The sequence below is a fragment of the Odocoileus virginianus genome, chromosome 24, assembly GCF_023699985.2.
Source record: "Odocoileus virginianus isolate 20LAN1187 ecotype Illinois chromosome 24, Ovbor_1.2, whole genome shotgun sequence".
Lineage (NCBI taxonomy): Eukaryota > Metazoa > Chordata > Mammalia > Artiodactyla > Cervidae > Odocoileus > Odocoileus virginianus.
The window spans coordinates 34,098,418-34,112,139 of record NC_069697.1 but is presented as its reverse complement, the minus strand read 5'-3'; the positions used below and the strand labels follow the sequence as shown (position 1 = coordinate 34,112,139).

Below are 13,722 nucleotides of genomic sequence, written 5' to 3'. Positions count from 1 at the left end.
TAATAATTAGATCCAGACTCACACCCTGCATGACCCTTCCCCAAATCCTTTACCCACTTCCCCATAGACTAAGATGCTCCATCGACAACGTCCGCAGGCCACCCTGCAGATAAGCTCACAGCCCTGTGTGTGCCCACAGACCCCACAGATCTGCCACCGTGTCAGAGGAAGGAGTTCTTGTCTCTCCTTACTTCTCAGGGACTGGAACAGTATGCTGCATTCAGAGTGTGTGTGTGTGTGTGTGTGTGTGTGTGTGTGTGTGTGTGTGTGCGTGTGTGCGTGTGTGTGCTCAGTCATGTCTGACTCTTTTCAACTCTGAGGACTGTAGCCCTCCAGGCTCCTCTGTCCAGGGGATTCTTCAGGCAAGAATACTGGACTGTCCATGGGATTCTTCAGGCAAGAATATGGGAGTGTCCATGGGATTCTTTAGGCAAGAATACTGGACTGTCCATGGGATTCTTCAGGCAAGAATACTGGAGTGTCCATGGGATTCTTCAGGCAAGAATACGGGAGTGTCCATGGGACTCTTCAGGCAAGAATACGGGAGTGTCCATGGGACTCTTCAGGCAAGAATACGGGAGTGTCCATGGGACTCTTCAGGCAAGAATACGGGAGTGTCCATGGGACTCTTCAGGCAAGAATACTGGAGTGTCCATGGGACTCTTCAGGCAAGAATACTGGAGTGTCCATGGGACTCTTCAGGCAAGAATACTGGAGTGTCCATGGGACTCTTCAGGCAAGAATATTGGAGTGTCCATGGGACTCTTCAGGCAAGAATACGGGAGTGTCCATGGGACTCTTCAGGCAAGAATACTGGAGTGTCCATGGGACTCTTCAGGCAAGAATACTGGACTGTCCATGGGACTCTTCAGGCAAGAATACTGGACTGTCCATGGGATTCTTCAGGCAAGAATACTGGACTGTCCATGGGATTCTTCAGGCAAGAATACTAGAGTGAGTTGCGATTTCCTCCTCCAAGGGATATTCCTGACCCAGGGATCAAACCTGTGTCTCTGTGTCTCCTGCATTGGATGGTAGATTCTTTACCACTAAATGCCACCTGGGAAGCCCACACAGAAATTTGGTAAAAGTTTGTCAAATGCATACAAGTAGGAGAATGGACAGAGGGTGGCAGGATATCACTGCTTCCCACACAGAGGGGAAAAGTGTCACCACAGAAGGTGATGTTCTTCTGAACATCACCAAAGGGCTTTGCATTCTTTGGGTCCTGAGACATCTTAGGAAGTTGACTTCATCCCTCATCTTGATTTTGAGCACCACAGGCAAAACAAAACCAGCAAACTTATCTTACTGCTTCGTGAGTCACTCCTGATGACAAAGAATAGCTCCTAAGCATGTTCCTATAGACAGCAGGGTAGCAACAAAAGATGCTGTGCTGAAATTCGTAAGAATGAGTATCAAGTTGCAGAAGTAATATCTGGCTAGAAAAATAGAAGGAAAACGGTATTCTGAAAGTCATTTTAAATGCAGTAATTTTACTTACCCGACACAGGCCTTGAACACAGATGTCATTTGTTTCAGTCCCACAAGGAGTACCATCGGCAACCCTGTCCTTCAGTTGGTAGAAGTTAGTGGTTCCAGCCACCCGACAATAGAGTTTACAACGATCTTTTATGGCAACTGTAAGAAACAGTTAAATTTGGGTGGATAAGAACACAGCTGTGTGTTCTTTTGTCTCAAAACTGTTTACAGCAATAAAATATTCTAATTACTTACTCCCACTGTACTTTGGAAGCCACCTCACGTTAGGGGAGAGACCATTGATGTTGAAATGTTTACCATCAAAATCAGAGCACTGCTTCTCACGGAAGTCTTGCTTGCCTTTTGGACATGAATCAGTGTTACATGATCGAAATTTCATCCTGCGGCCCACACAGTACTTGCCTCCGTTTCTTGGCCTAGTCAAATTCATTACAGTTTAAAGCACATCAGTACAAGGTTATTTCTGCCATTTCATTCTAAAACTGTTTCATCCCTTTCCAGGATCTGGAAAACCGCTGATGTCCCACTAACACTTTTTGTTTTTAACAGAAGTATGTAACATGGTTGGGAAGCAACTCTGAGGTTAATGAACTATAGAAAAATCCATTTTAACATGGACATTGTGGCCCAGAGGGCAGAAATGATGTCTTATTCATGACTAGATTAACTAACAAGGAACTAATGGTGGGGATTTGTTTACTCATTTCAGAGGCAGGGAGACATATAGAGTGAGCCAAAGATGATAACAAAGGAAGATGACACCATGTTAAAACTAAAAAGAAGTATATATGACTCTTTGTTGTGTATATCCTACGTATCACTCAGTTCAAAGAATTTCATGGTATCAATCTATAGACATCCAACTCCATTTCAATTTATGTTGGAAGATTAAAAGCTTATATGAAGACTTTCAGCATAATTCAACTATTTTAAAATTCAAATAAACTAAGTTGTATTCTATTCATAGTATGTCATATTTCTGTATTAAAAATTCTTTACTTATATCTATAATAAGAGAGTCATTTTTTAAAATTCTTATGAAATCCCTAAATTCTTTTAAGTATTTTGGTGAGCAGGATCTGTGCTTCAGTACTTATTCAAGCTAAAGACACTGAAGCAACTATAAGACGAAAATAAGAAAAAGAAAATATGACATGACAAATTATACCAAACAGTAAGAAATGGTAACACAACTACCTATTTTACCCAGGAAAACCAAAGCACAGTTGAAAGGGGCCAGGCTCTTTCAACAAAAGCACAGTAAAAGTAAAAATGCCATTATATTACTGTCGTTATTTGCAACTATTTCTCAAATTTACACTAAATCAAAAAAGAAAGAAAATGGCTGTCTTAACTCAAATTCTTAAAAGTATTTTACTTTTTTTTTTTTTAAGGTCTGAATCTACCAAGATAGAAAGGAATATGGCTTAAAGTATTCCAGAAGTTTTCTGAATCTCAGAAACTTACAGACTGACCTCCAGTTTTAGAAGTGAATGAAACTGATGTTTACTTTCTGGTGCCTTGAGATAATCTTAATTTACAGTGACATAAAAAAGACATACTCGGGGCGATTACAGAGCCTGCTTGTGCTTTTGATTCCACCTCCACATGTTCTTGAACAAGAACTGTAAGGTCCCCATGGTCCCCAATCGCCATCTACAGGACGTGTTTCCATCTCTTTATTTACACATAGCCCATGGTGGCAATGCTATAAAGTGACACAAAAAGAAATGATTCATGTGTTATCTAGTTAGGACATCACAGTAACAATAGCAACAGCAGAAAGACCAGCTGAAGAAAATGCATACAACTTTAAGCTGAATGTTATCAATTCAGAAATGAAATTACATTTGATACCATTTTGTGACTATTTCCTGAGTATATACTGAGAAAGTGTAAACAGATCAACAGAATGCAAAAAAGAACAGGAAATTTACTGTGCTTATGAGAGCTACAGTCTCACTGGAGAGGGAAGACCTATACCTATGGGGAAACCTTAATAATGAAAAGTATTTTTGAAAAAGAAGCAAACAAATATTTGATTAATATTGTATATAACCATGCTTCTACCTTTTATGCAAAGATACCTATCACTCTCCTACTCTTGTAGCTAACTTTCTACTCTATCTTATTTAAAGTCTCAACGATCAGTTGTTTCTTGCTTTCATCAAGAAAGTGGAAATCTACAAAAGAATGTGTCCAAAATCTCCCACAAACTCTTCTACCCACCCAACACCCAGAATCTACCACCATCCCTTCTGCCCAGTATTCAGCCTTCCTGCCCATTAGTAGACACGAAAAATCCAAAACCAATCCCTCCATCGTGCAACTAATCTCTTCTCACCACTCCAGCAATTCTCCCATCTCTCCTACATCATCACTGTTCCAGTCGCCACTATATGAAAGCTAATCAAACTGTAGTCCTTGCACAGATGCTGTTCTTTGAACTAGTCACTGTCAACTGGGAGAAAATGAGTAAGATGACAGCAAGCATTTAGAAACTTTCAGAAGACTTAGAAGATTTTAACAGATTAATTTTGTTTATTAAAACTAATAATTATAAAATCAGCTTATATTTGCTTTATTTTTTAATATTTATTTATTCATTTATTTTTGGCTGTGCTGGGTCTCTGCGACTGGCCATGGCCACTCTCTAGTTGTGGCAAGCAGAGGCTATTCTTTGTTGCAGTCTGTGGGTTCCTCATTGCAGTGACTTTCTTGTTGTAGAGCACAGGCTCCAGGCAAGCAGGCTCAGTTGCCCTAGGGCATGTAGATTCTTTCCTGATCAGGGATCGAAACTATATCCCTGCGTTGGCAGGAGGATTCTTAACCCCTGGACCACCAGAGAAGCCCTGTTCTATTTTTAATTGTGGTAAAATTCACACAACAAAATGCACTCTCTTAGCCATTTGTAAGTGTAGAGTTCAGTGGCATTAAGAACATTCACATTGCTGTGCAACCATTACATAGAACTCTTCATCTTCCCAAATGGAAACTCTGCACCCATTAAACCTGACAACCACTGTTCTACTGTTTCTATGAGTTCAACTGCTCTGTATATTTCATATAACTGAAATCATACAGTATTTGTCTTTCTGCACACATGCTAAGTCTTTTCAGTCATGTCCAACTCCGTGCGACCCTATGAACTATAGGCCACCAGGCTCCTCTGTCCATGGGATTCTCCAGGCAAGAATACTGGAGTGGGTTGCCATGCCCTTCTCCAGGGGATTTTTCCCAAACCAGGGATCAAACCCTGTCTCTTAAGTCTCCTGCATTAGCAGGCAGGTTCTTTACCACTAGCGCCACCTGGGAAGCCCATTCGTTTTTCTAGGGATGGCATATTTCACTTAGCAATATGTCCTCAAAATTAATCCATGTTCCAGCATGTGTGAGAATTTCATTCCTCTAACAATTGAAAAATATTCCATTGTATGTATATATCAAATTTTCTTTATCCATATATCTGCTGATGGACACAGGTTGCTTCCACTTCTTGGCTATTGTGAATAATGCAATTCTTTGGGATATATACAAAGAAATTTTATTGTTAGGTTACATGTTTCTATTTTTAATCTTTTTGAGGAACCACCATTTTGTTTTCCTTTTGTTTTGGCTTACACTTGGAATGTCTTTTTTCATTTCATTTTTACCACTTTGTACAACAGCATGTTTATAAATGACCAGAAATATTTAAAAAAGAATACTGGTCCTTTATGAGAGATAGTTTGAGAAGTACTCCACTCATTCTTTTTAAACAAAAATATTAGACTTATTTCCTTCACCAGTTATTGTCCTATTTTTCCTTGAAAGAGTTGTCTTTGTTCATGGTCTAACTCTCTCCAACTCTTTTCTCTCAATACCCACAAGTTTTCACATCCCACTTTCCACGAATCTGCTCATGTGTGCATCACCAATGGCCTCCAGGACACCAAGACCAGTGGCTAGTTCTCAGTCTCTGCCTTCTTTGACTTCTATGACATAGTGTGTGACATAACTAATCATTCTGCTTCTTTGATACACTTTTTCTTCTCTTGGTTTCCAGGACTCTACACACTCTTGGTTTTCTCTTCTCTTTAATGATTTCTCTTTTGCAGTTTCTTCTTCCTTCTAACCTCTTAATGTCTCTGGGCTCAGACAATGGTCCTTTAGCCATCTGTTTCATCGATCACTCCCAGTCCAGATCTCTTTCCTGAACTCCAAACTCTATGGACAGCTGCTTCCTCATTTTCATTTCAATGTCTTAACAGCCACTTCAAGGATAGCATATCCAAAGTTGAACCTGCCCCCTCAAAATCTGCTGAGTGGATCTCAGTTATCAGCCAAATACATAGTCATCCTATCTCTTCCTCCTCTAATATTCCATAGCTAATACATTAGCAAATGCTCTAGTTCCTTCAAAAACATATGTAAGTTGACTTTTAATCATCACCTGACTTGAGTCACCAACATCTATTTTACTCCAACATCTCCCTGAGGAATCTCCTCCTCGTCTACTCTTGGCCCTTAGAGGTTAGCCTCAAAAGTTGTCAGAACAGCCATGATCCTTTTTTAACTTAGTTTAAAAATTAAATCATATTAGGTGACTCCTCTGTCAAGTCTTTCAATTATCTCACTTTGAGTAACACAAAATTCTCATAACACCTGAAAGATTTTCTAGTAATTCCCATGCACCTCTCTCTCTCTCTCTCTTTTCATTCCACTCCAGTCAAAATGTCATCTTTGCTCTTCCCTGAACACTCTAGGAAAATTCCAGATTTAGAAGTCTGGCTGTTGTTCCCTTTGCCTGAAACCCAACTCCCTTGCAATGTCCTCATAGCAAACTCCCTCACTTCCTTTAAAACAGCTCATTAGGCAACTTCCCATAAGATCATCCTTGACCGTCATATTTTAAATTGCAATCTGCCCTCTCCTATGACACAACATCTAATCCCTTTTCTACTCTATTTCTCTTATTTATGGTGCCATTATATTGTTTGTAATACTGCGGTATTCAGCTAGAATATAACCTCCAGGATGCGGGCAGGGATCTTTCCTCTTTTGTTCACTGATATATTCTGAGCACCAAGAATAGTATCTGACATGTAGGAGGCCCTTGACAAATTTCTGTCGAATGAATTAATCCTATAACCAAGATTATTAGCAGAAAAAAACTGCTTTGTGCCCTCCATTAGAACAAATCATTTAATATGAGAAAGTCATACTAGAAGTGAACAAAAACAGAATCTCAAAATAGATCTCAAAATAGAATATACTGTGTGCATGTGAATTTTGTGGGCATCTTCCAGAAATGTTTAAATAATCCTGGCACATTCCCTTTTTATTTATTTATTTCTGAGGGAACAGAGCATGAAAAAGAATGTTATATTGTTCATCGTGTAGTAAAATTAACTCATTGTCAGATGGGTTCAGCATGTCTACATGCAAACAGATTTACTACAAAAAGTGTTTAACAGACATCACCCATGTAAGATATTCACAAGATAAAAGAACTAAAGGAAAAATTATAGGATATTTGTTTAAACTTTCCTTGAATAACAGGACCTCTTAATACTTAATATGGCTAATGCATAGGGGCTTACTATTTTCAGTTAATATTTTTAAAGGGAGTTTATACCTAGCATGATTCACATTTTATGCCAAATGTCACCTCTACTTTTAATCTGCATGGGTTTTAAAGTAGGTCTCAGTATCTCACCATATTTATCTGGATTTCAACAAACCCATGCTCCATACTGTCTCATTGGGGAAATAGTTGTGAGCTAATAAAAAAAAGAAGCTCAAAATTGATAATAATTAGGATAATACAAGTCAAAATAAGAATTAAATTCTATTTTGCACCCCCTAGAATGGCTAAAAGTTTGTTAAGGCTAACAAAATAAAAAATTGACAGGGAATGCAGAACAATTCAAACTTTCTTATATTGGTTGGTGAGTCTAAAATGGTTCACATCCTTTGGAAAATAGTTTGGTACTTTCTTATGAAGTTAAACATACACCTACCCTATAACCTAACAATTTACTCAAGAGAAATACAAACATATGGCCACAAGAAGATTTATATAAGGATGCTCACAGTGGCTTTATACATAAAAGCCCAAACTTGAAATGACCCAAATACCTATCAACAGAAGAACGGTAAACAAATTATAGCACAGCTGAATTAAACTGCAACATAAAGGAAGAAGTACTGATGCACACAATGATATGAATAAAATTCGAAAACATCATGTTGAACAAAAGAAGCTTGACCCACTAGCTCCTAGCCAAGAGAGAGTATACTAGATAGTTTCATTTACTTTAAAATAAAGAATAGACAGGAGATGGGGCAAAGATAGCAGACCCTGAGTTCACCTCCTCCTAAGGACACACAAAAATTACAACTATTTATAGAGCAACTATCAATGACCTGAAGACTCTCCCCAAGGACCCAGAGGTCTAAACCTCATAGCAGGCTCCCCAGGCTGGGAGTCCTGCACCAGGAACATGAGCCTCACAGTGTTTGGCTTTGAATGCCAGCAAGGCTTACTTTCAGGAAAGTCAGAAAAATGTAGGAAACAGAGACTCCACTCTTAAAAGGCACACACACACACACACACAATATCACATGCTTCAAGACTCAGAGAAGAAGGAGAAATTTGAAAGAAGCCTGAGTCAGACCCATCTGCTGATTTTGGAGAGCTTCCCAAAAAGAAAGAAAGCATCTGGGACTCACCCCGGTAACACAGAAGCTGACAGAAGGCATTTTAGGGAGCTCATCCCACCACGAGGACACTGCGACTGGCAAGCACCACTTTCACTCCTCCTGCTAGCTTACTAGCATCAGGACCTGGCCCCACTCACTAGCGTGCTGGCACACATCTTGGGTCACCCCATGCCAAGCAGTTACCTGGGAGGGAACACAGACCCATCTTCCAGCCAGCCAGTTGCCATAGAACCCACTGAGACTGCAGTCACTCCAAAAGCTGGTCTTGCCCACTAGAGGGCCCAGGACCCAGCCCCAACCACCAGTGGATCATCGCTAACCCCAAGGTTCCAAGGGATTTGCAGCCAGCCATCAGAGAAGACTCCACCCAGCAGGGGACAGGTACCAGCCCTGGTAACCCCTGGGCTCCAGCCATACCACCTGCTGGCCCACACTGACTCTGGGACCAGAAGGGCCCTGAAAGCCAAGAATCCAGACCAGACTCAGCCACCAGTGGACCAGCATCAGTCTTAGGGCTTCCTGGGCCTTAGCCTACCCACCAGGAAACTAACACCAGCTCCAAGACATCCCAGGTACCCAGGGACCCCAGAACCCAGCTCCATTCACCATGGGCAACTACTAGCTCTGAGGCCAGATTCAGCCACTAGTGGGCAGGGACAAGCGCCTAGACTCCCTGGACCCCACAGACACCATCCCTGGGAGTACCATGGCTCCAGAGCCAGCTGTGCAAAGACCTGGCCCACCCATCAGGAGGCCGGCACAGTCTCGGACACCCTTGGCCATCAGCGGGCTGGCATTAGCTCTGGGACCTCTTGGGAACCTCAGTCAACTGCCCTGGAATTGAGGTCCAACCACCACTGAACCAGCAGCAAGACCAAGCCTCCACTGACCATGCAGACAGCCACATCAGGACCCATCAAACCTGCAAGGGGCCAGCTGTCTCCACACAAGAATCTGGCAACCAATAAGACCAAGAAGACTGAAATCATATCGAGTATCTTTTCTGACCACAGTCCTATGAAACCTGAAATCAACTACAAGAAAAATTTTGCAAAGAAAAAAATAAAACAGTGTGAAAGCTAAACACTGTGCTACTAAACAACTAATATGTCACTAAAGTAATAAAAAAATACACCTGGAGACAAATAAAAATACAACAATCTAAAATCTATGTAATGAAAGCAAATGCAGTTCTATGAAGAACATTTGTAGCAACACACGCCTACCTCAGGGAACAAGAAAAGTCTCAAGTAAACCTTATACCTAAAGGAACTAGAATTAAAAGAACAAATAAATCTCAGTGTTGGTAGAAGGAAATAAATTATAAAGATCAGAAAGAGAAAAAATTAGTAAAATAGATACCAAAAAGAGTAGAAAAGAAACTAAGATCAAAGAAACTAAGAGCTCTTATTTGAAAAGATAAACAAAATTGATTACTTAGACCCATCAAGAAAATAAGGGAAGGCTAAAATCTGGTGACTCAGTGGTAAAGAATCTGCCTGCAATGGAGGAGATATGGTTCAATCCCTGGGTCAGGAAGATCCCCTAAAGGATGGCATGGCAACCTGCTCCAGCATTTTTGCCTAAGAAATCCCACGGACAGAGGAGACTGGCAGGCTGCAGTCAATAGGGTCTCACAGAGTCGGACACGACTGAAGTGCCTAAGCAGCAGCAAACCAATGAAATAAAAAATGAAAAAGAAGTTACAACTGCCATCACAGAAACACAAAGGATCCTAGGAGATTACGATGAACAATTACATGCCAATAAAAAGGACAACCCAGAAGAAATGGATAAATTCCTAGAAATGTACAATTTTACCTGATTGGATCAGGAAGAAAATATAAAAATACCAGTTTATGAAGTTCACTAGTAATGAAATTGAATCAATAATTTTAAAACCTCCCAACTCTTGAAAGTCCAGAACCAGATGGTTTCCCAAGTGAATTCTAACAAACATTTAGAGAACAGTAACACTTACTTTTCTGAAAGTTGTGAAAGTCGCTCGGTCATGTCTGACTCTTTGCGACCCCATGGACTATATAAGTCTGTGGAATTCTCCAGGCCAGAATACTGCAGTGGACAGCCTTTCCCTTCCCCAGGGGATTTCCCAACCCAGGGATCAAACCGAGGTCTCCCGCATTGCAGGCAGACTCTTTACCAGCTGAGCCACCAGGGAAGCCCATTCTTCTCAAACTATTCCAAAAAATTACAGAGGAAGGAATGCTCTGGAATTCATTCTACAAAGCCAGCATCACCCTGATAATGAAACCAGACAAAGGTATCACAAGAAGGAAAATTACAGACCAGTGTCACTGATGAACATAGATGCAAAAATCTTCAACAAAATATTAGCAAACTGAATTCAACAATACATTAAAAGGATCATACACTATGATTAAGTGGGATGTACTGTTCAATATCCGCAAATTAATATATGCAATAGATCACATTTCATTATCATGGTGAACCCAGTCACTTCACATCATGTTGGCAGATTTACATAAGTTTATCACTGATGCTAGAACGGAAAAGATGCAGTATGACTGACAGTTTGTCTTAGAGATACAATGTATTCAAAAACACTAAAACCAATAAAGTTCTGAAGAAACCACTTAATACTTTCATTTATATTTCTCTGAATTTTTTAGGAGAAATGTATACAATGGTAAATCCTTAAATTGGGGAGTATTTCAGATATTTGCTGACTGACTTACGGCTAGACACATTTTTAATAACAAGACTATAATATGCTTAGATAAGTAAATGTCCACATAATTATGTAACTATAATATCCATCTGCTTTACCTTGAAAACAGGATAAAATTTAAATTCTAATGCACTTGAAAACATACATCAAACAAATACAGTAAAAACATTAACTCAACTAGCAGAAGAAAATATGATGGTGAATAATGAAGAGTGCTGAAACACACAGCAATCACATCCTTGGATAATCTCTTGATACAAAACTCACCCTTCGAGAAAACCTACCATCCCAGGACCACAGTTCGTTCCATCTGCCAGCGGCATGTGCTGAGTGCGACAGCCCCTATGGACTCCTTCTGCACTGGTACACCAGAGGCGCCTGCATTGTTTCTGCAGGGTAAGAAGAGGCAGGCAAGCAAGAGGGAATAACACTACGACCACCAGATCAGATCAGGTCATGCACTGATCTATAAATCGATCCGAGATACTTCCTGGTTTCACGGTCAGATAAGGAAATAATCAGTAATAATCTTTTACTAAGGCTTCACTGGTAGCTCAGACAGTAAAGAATCTGGCTGCAGTGTGGTAGACCTGGGTTTGATCCCTGGGTCAGAAAGATCCCCTGGAGAAGGGAATGGCTACCCACTCCAGTATTACTGCCTGGCAAATTCCATGGACTGAGGAACCTGGTGGGCTACAGTCCGTGGAGTTGCAAAGAATCAGACACGCCTGAACAACTAACACAGATACACATAATAAACTTTACTAAGTCAGTCTTGGTCATCAATTTTCCTCTAAACACATAAAACGGAAACATTTAGTTCTTAAAAAATTGGATTATCATCAAACACTGAACAGTGGAAGAGATGACTTGGAACGGAAGCATTCAAAATTACTGAGACAGTTTTCTCTCTTTGCAAGACATTTTTCTAAAGGATTTTTTGTTGTTAAATGTTATTCACAAGGAGTTTCCAAAAGTCCCTTTTGATCCAACAGTGGAATGTATGAATAATGTGCATAGAAAAACTGTATAATGTATACTGGTTTCCTATTTTGTAAATATAATGCATACTTTCAATTTTTGAACAAAGGGTTCTGAAGTTTTCACAGTATATGAAAATCCACAGAGGCTCACAGGAGCTATGTCCAAGATAATCCCTTTCTTTCTTTGAATTTAAATTCAAAGTTCATTCAGTATCCAAGTCAGTAGGAAAAGTATTTTTTTTATAAAAAATAATTGAGGTAAATCTTCCCCTCTTCATAGTGGATATTTAAGGACATAAAAATTTGTTATTTTAAATTTAAGATTTTAGGAATAATATTCATTATATGCATTATGCTTTGTACGTCCTTATGCTCGCTGTTAAGTACCTTTCATTTATTCATCCATCCATTCATTCATTCATACATCATTCATGTATTGGCTCATTCAACATTCAGTAAACATTTATATTTTTGGCTCCTATTATATGGCAGATATGAACTAAACCCTGGGAATATATCTTTATTTATAATGAATGAACAAGGCAAGATTCCTGGTTCAATGATCTTCACAATCTAGTAGTACAGTAAGCAATTTGGCAAAGGTCTGCACAGGATTGAAGAAAATGAAATGCATATTCTGCTTGGAAAAGTAAGGCATGGATTCACCAAAGTACTGACATTTATTCGAACTGAATCCTAAATTTACTCCCAAAAGAAGACAAAATCTTGGCTACAGATTCAATAAAAATGTCAACTCAACTTTTTCAGTGGAATTTTAAAGAATCTAACCTATGAAAAATCCTTGAAACCAATTATAAAGTAATGATTAAAGAAAACTAAACAATAGGCTCCAAATTTCATTCCTTTGGATTCAAATCTGTATAAAGTAAAATATAGTCTATAAAATTCTTGGGGTCTTTAATACAATTCCTTATCAAAGCACTTGCATTATCTCTCCCACCCACAAAACAACATCATTTGAAAATAACTATTTGAATGCTTTTAATTTTCATTAACCTGTATGTGACTCTGTTTTCTGACTGAGGATATTTCATAGGATTTTGTGAAAGTTAAAGATAATTTTTAAGTATTTAACAACGTGAAAGTGAAAGTCACTCATTTGTGACTAACAAAGAGTGACTCTTTGCAACCCCCTAGACTATAGTCCACCAGGCTCCTCTGTCCATGGGATTCTCCAGGCAAGAACACTGGAGTGGGTAGGCATTCCCTTCTCTTGGGGATCTTCCCAACCCAGGGATCAAACCTTGGTCTCCCACATTGCAGGCAGATTCTTTACCATCTGAGCCACCGGGGAAGCCCACCTAAAACAGCACCTGGCGTATAATAAGTATTCAGTAAATTATAGTTTCCCTTTTTTAAAAACCTCTTTCTGATAAACACCAAATTTTTCTAATATTTAAAAATCAAGATAAATTCAGCACACTACCTGTCCAAGAGAATAAAATACTTTTTGAAATATATCTTAACTACAACTTTATGGTAGTTTTCAAACAAAAGAACATAATTTTCCTTACTAAATAGGGACACACTTGTGATCCAGGACCGAACATAAGTTCACATTGCTTGTTTACATCATACATTAATCCAGGAAGCTGTGAAGATAGATCGTATATTCTTCCACTTGGTTTGTCAAGAAGGCATTCCCCATGACCAGTACTGCAACAACGACAGGGAACAAAATATTGTGAATACACATGGATGTACTTCAGTAGAAGATTCTTTACCACATTTTTCTGTAGCTCTGCACTGTCAAAGAGAACATCAGTATTTTTTCATAATTTAAAAACCAACTCATATCAA

At 39.3% G+C, this 13,722-nt stretch overlaps 1 protein-coding gene across 1 annotated transcript in view; it reads right to left on the bottom strand.

The window, feature by feature from the left end:
• ADAMTS20 (ADAM metallopeptidase with thrombospondin type 1 motif 20) overlaps positions 1–13,722 on the bottom strand; it is a 194,318-nt gene that overhangs the window by 104,740 nt on the left and 75,856 nt on the right. Inside the window, exons 10-14 of the mRNA XM_070454544.1 lie at positions 13,437–13,578; positions 11,203–11,307; positions 3,066–3,211; positions 1,738–1,919; positions 1,505–1,641 (exon numbers count right to left, since the gene is read on the bottom strand). Of these exons, the coding sequence (XP_070310645.1) occupies positions 1,505–1,641; positions 1,738–1,919; positions 3,066–3,211; positions 11,203–11,307; positions 13,437–13,578 (712 nt within the window). The remainder of the gene's footprint in view (positions 1–1,504; positions 1,642–1,737; positions 1,920–3,065; positions 3,212–11,202; positions 11,308–13,436; positions 13,579–13,722) is intronic.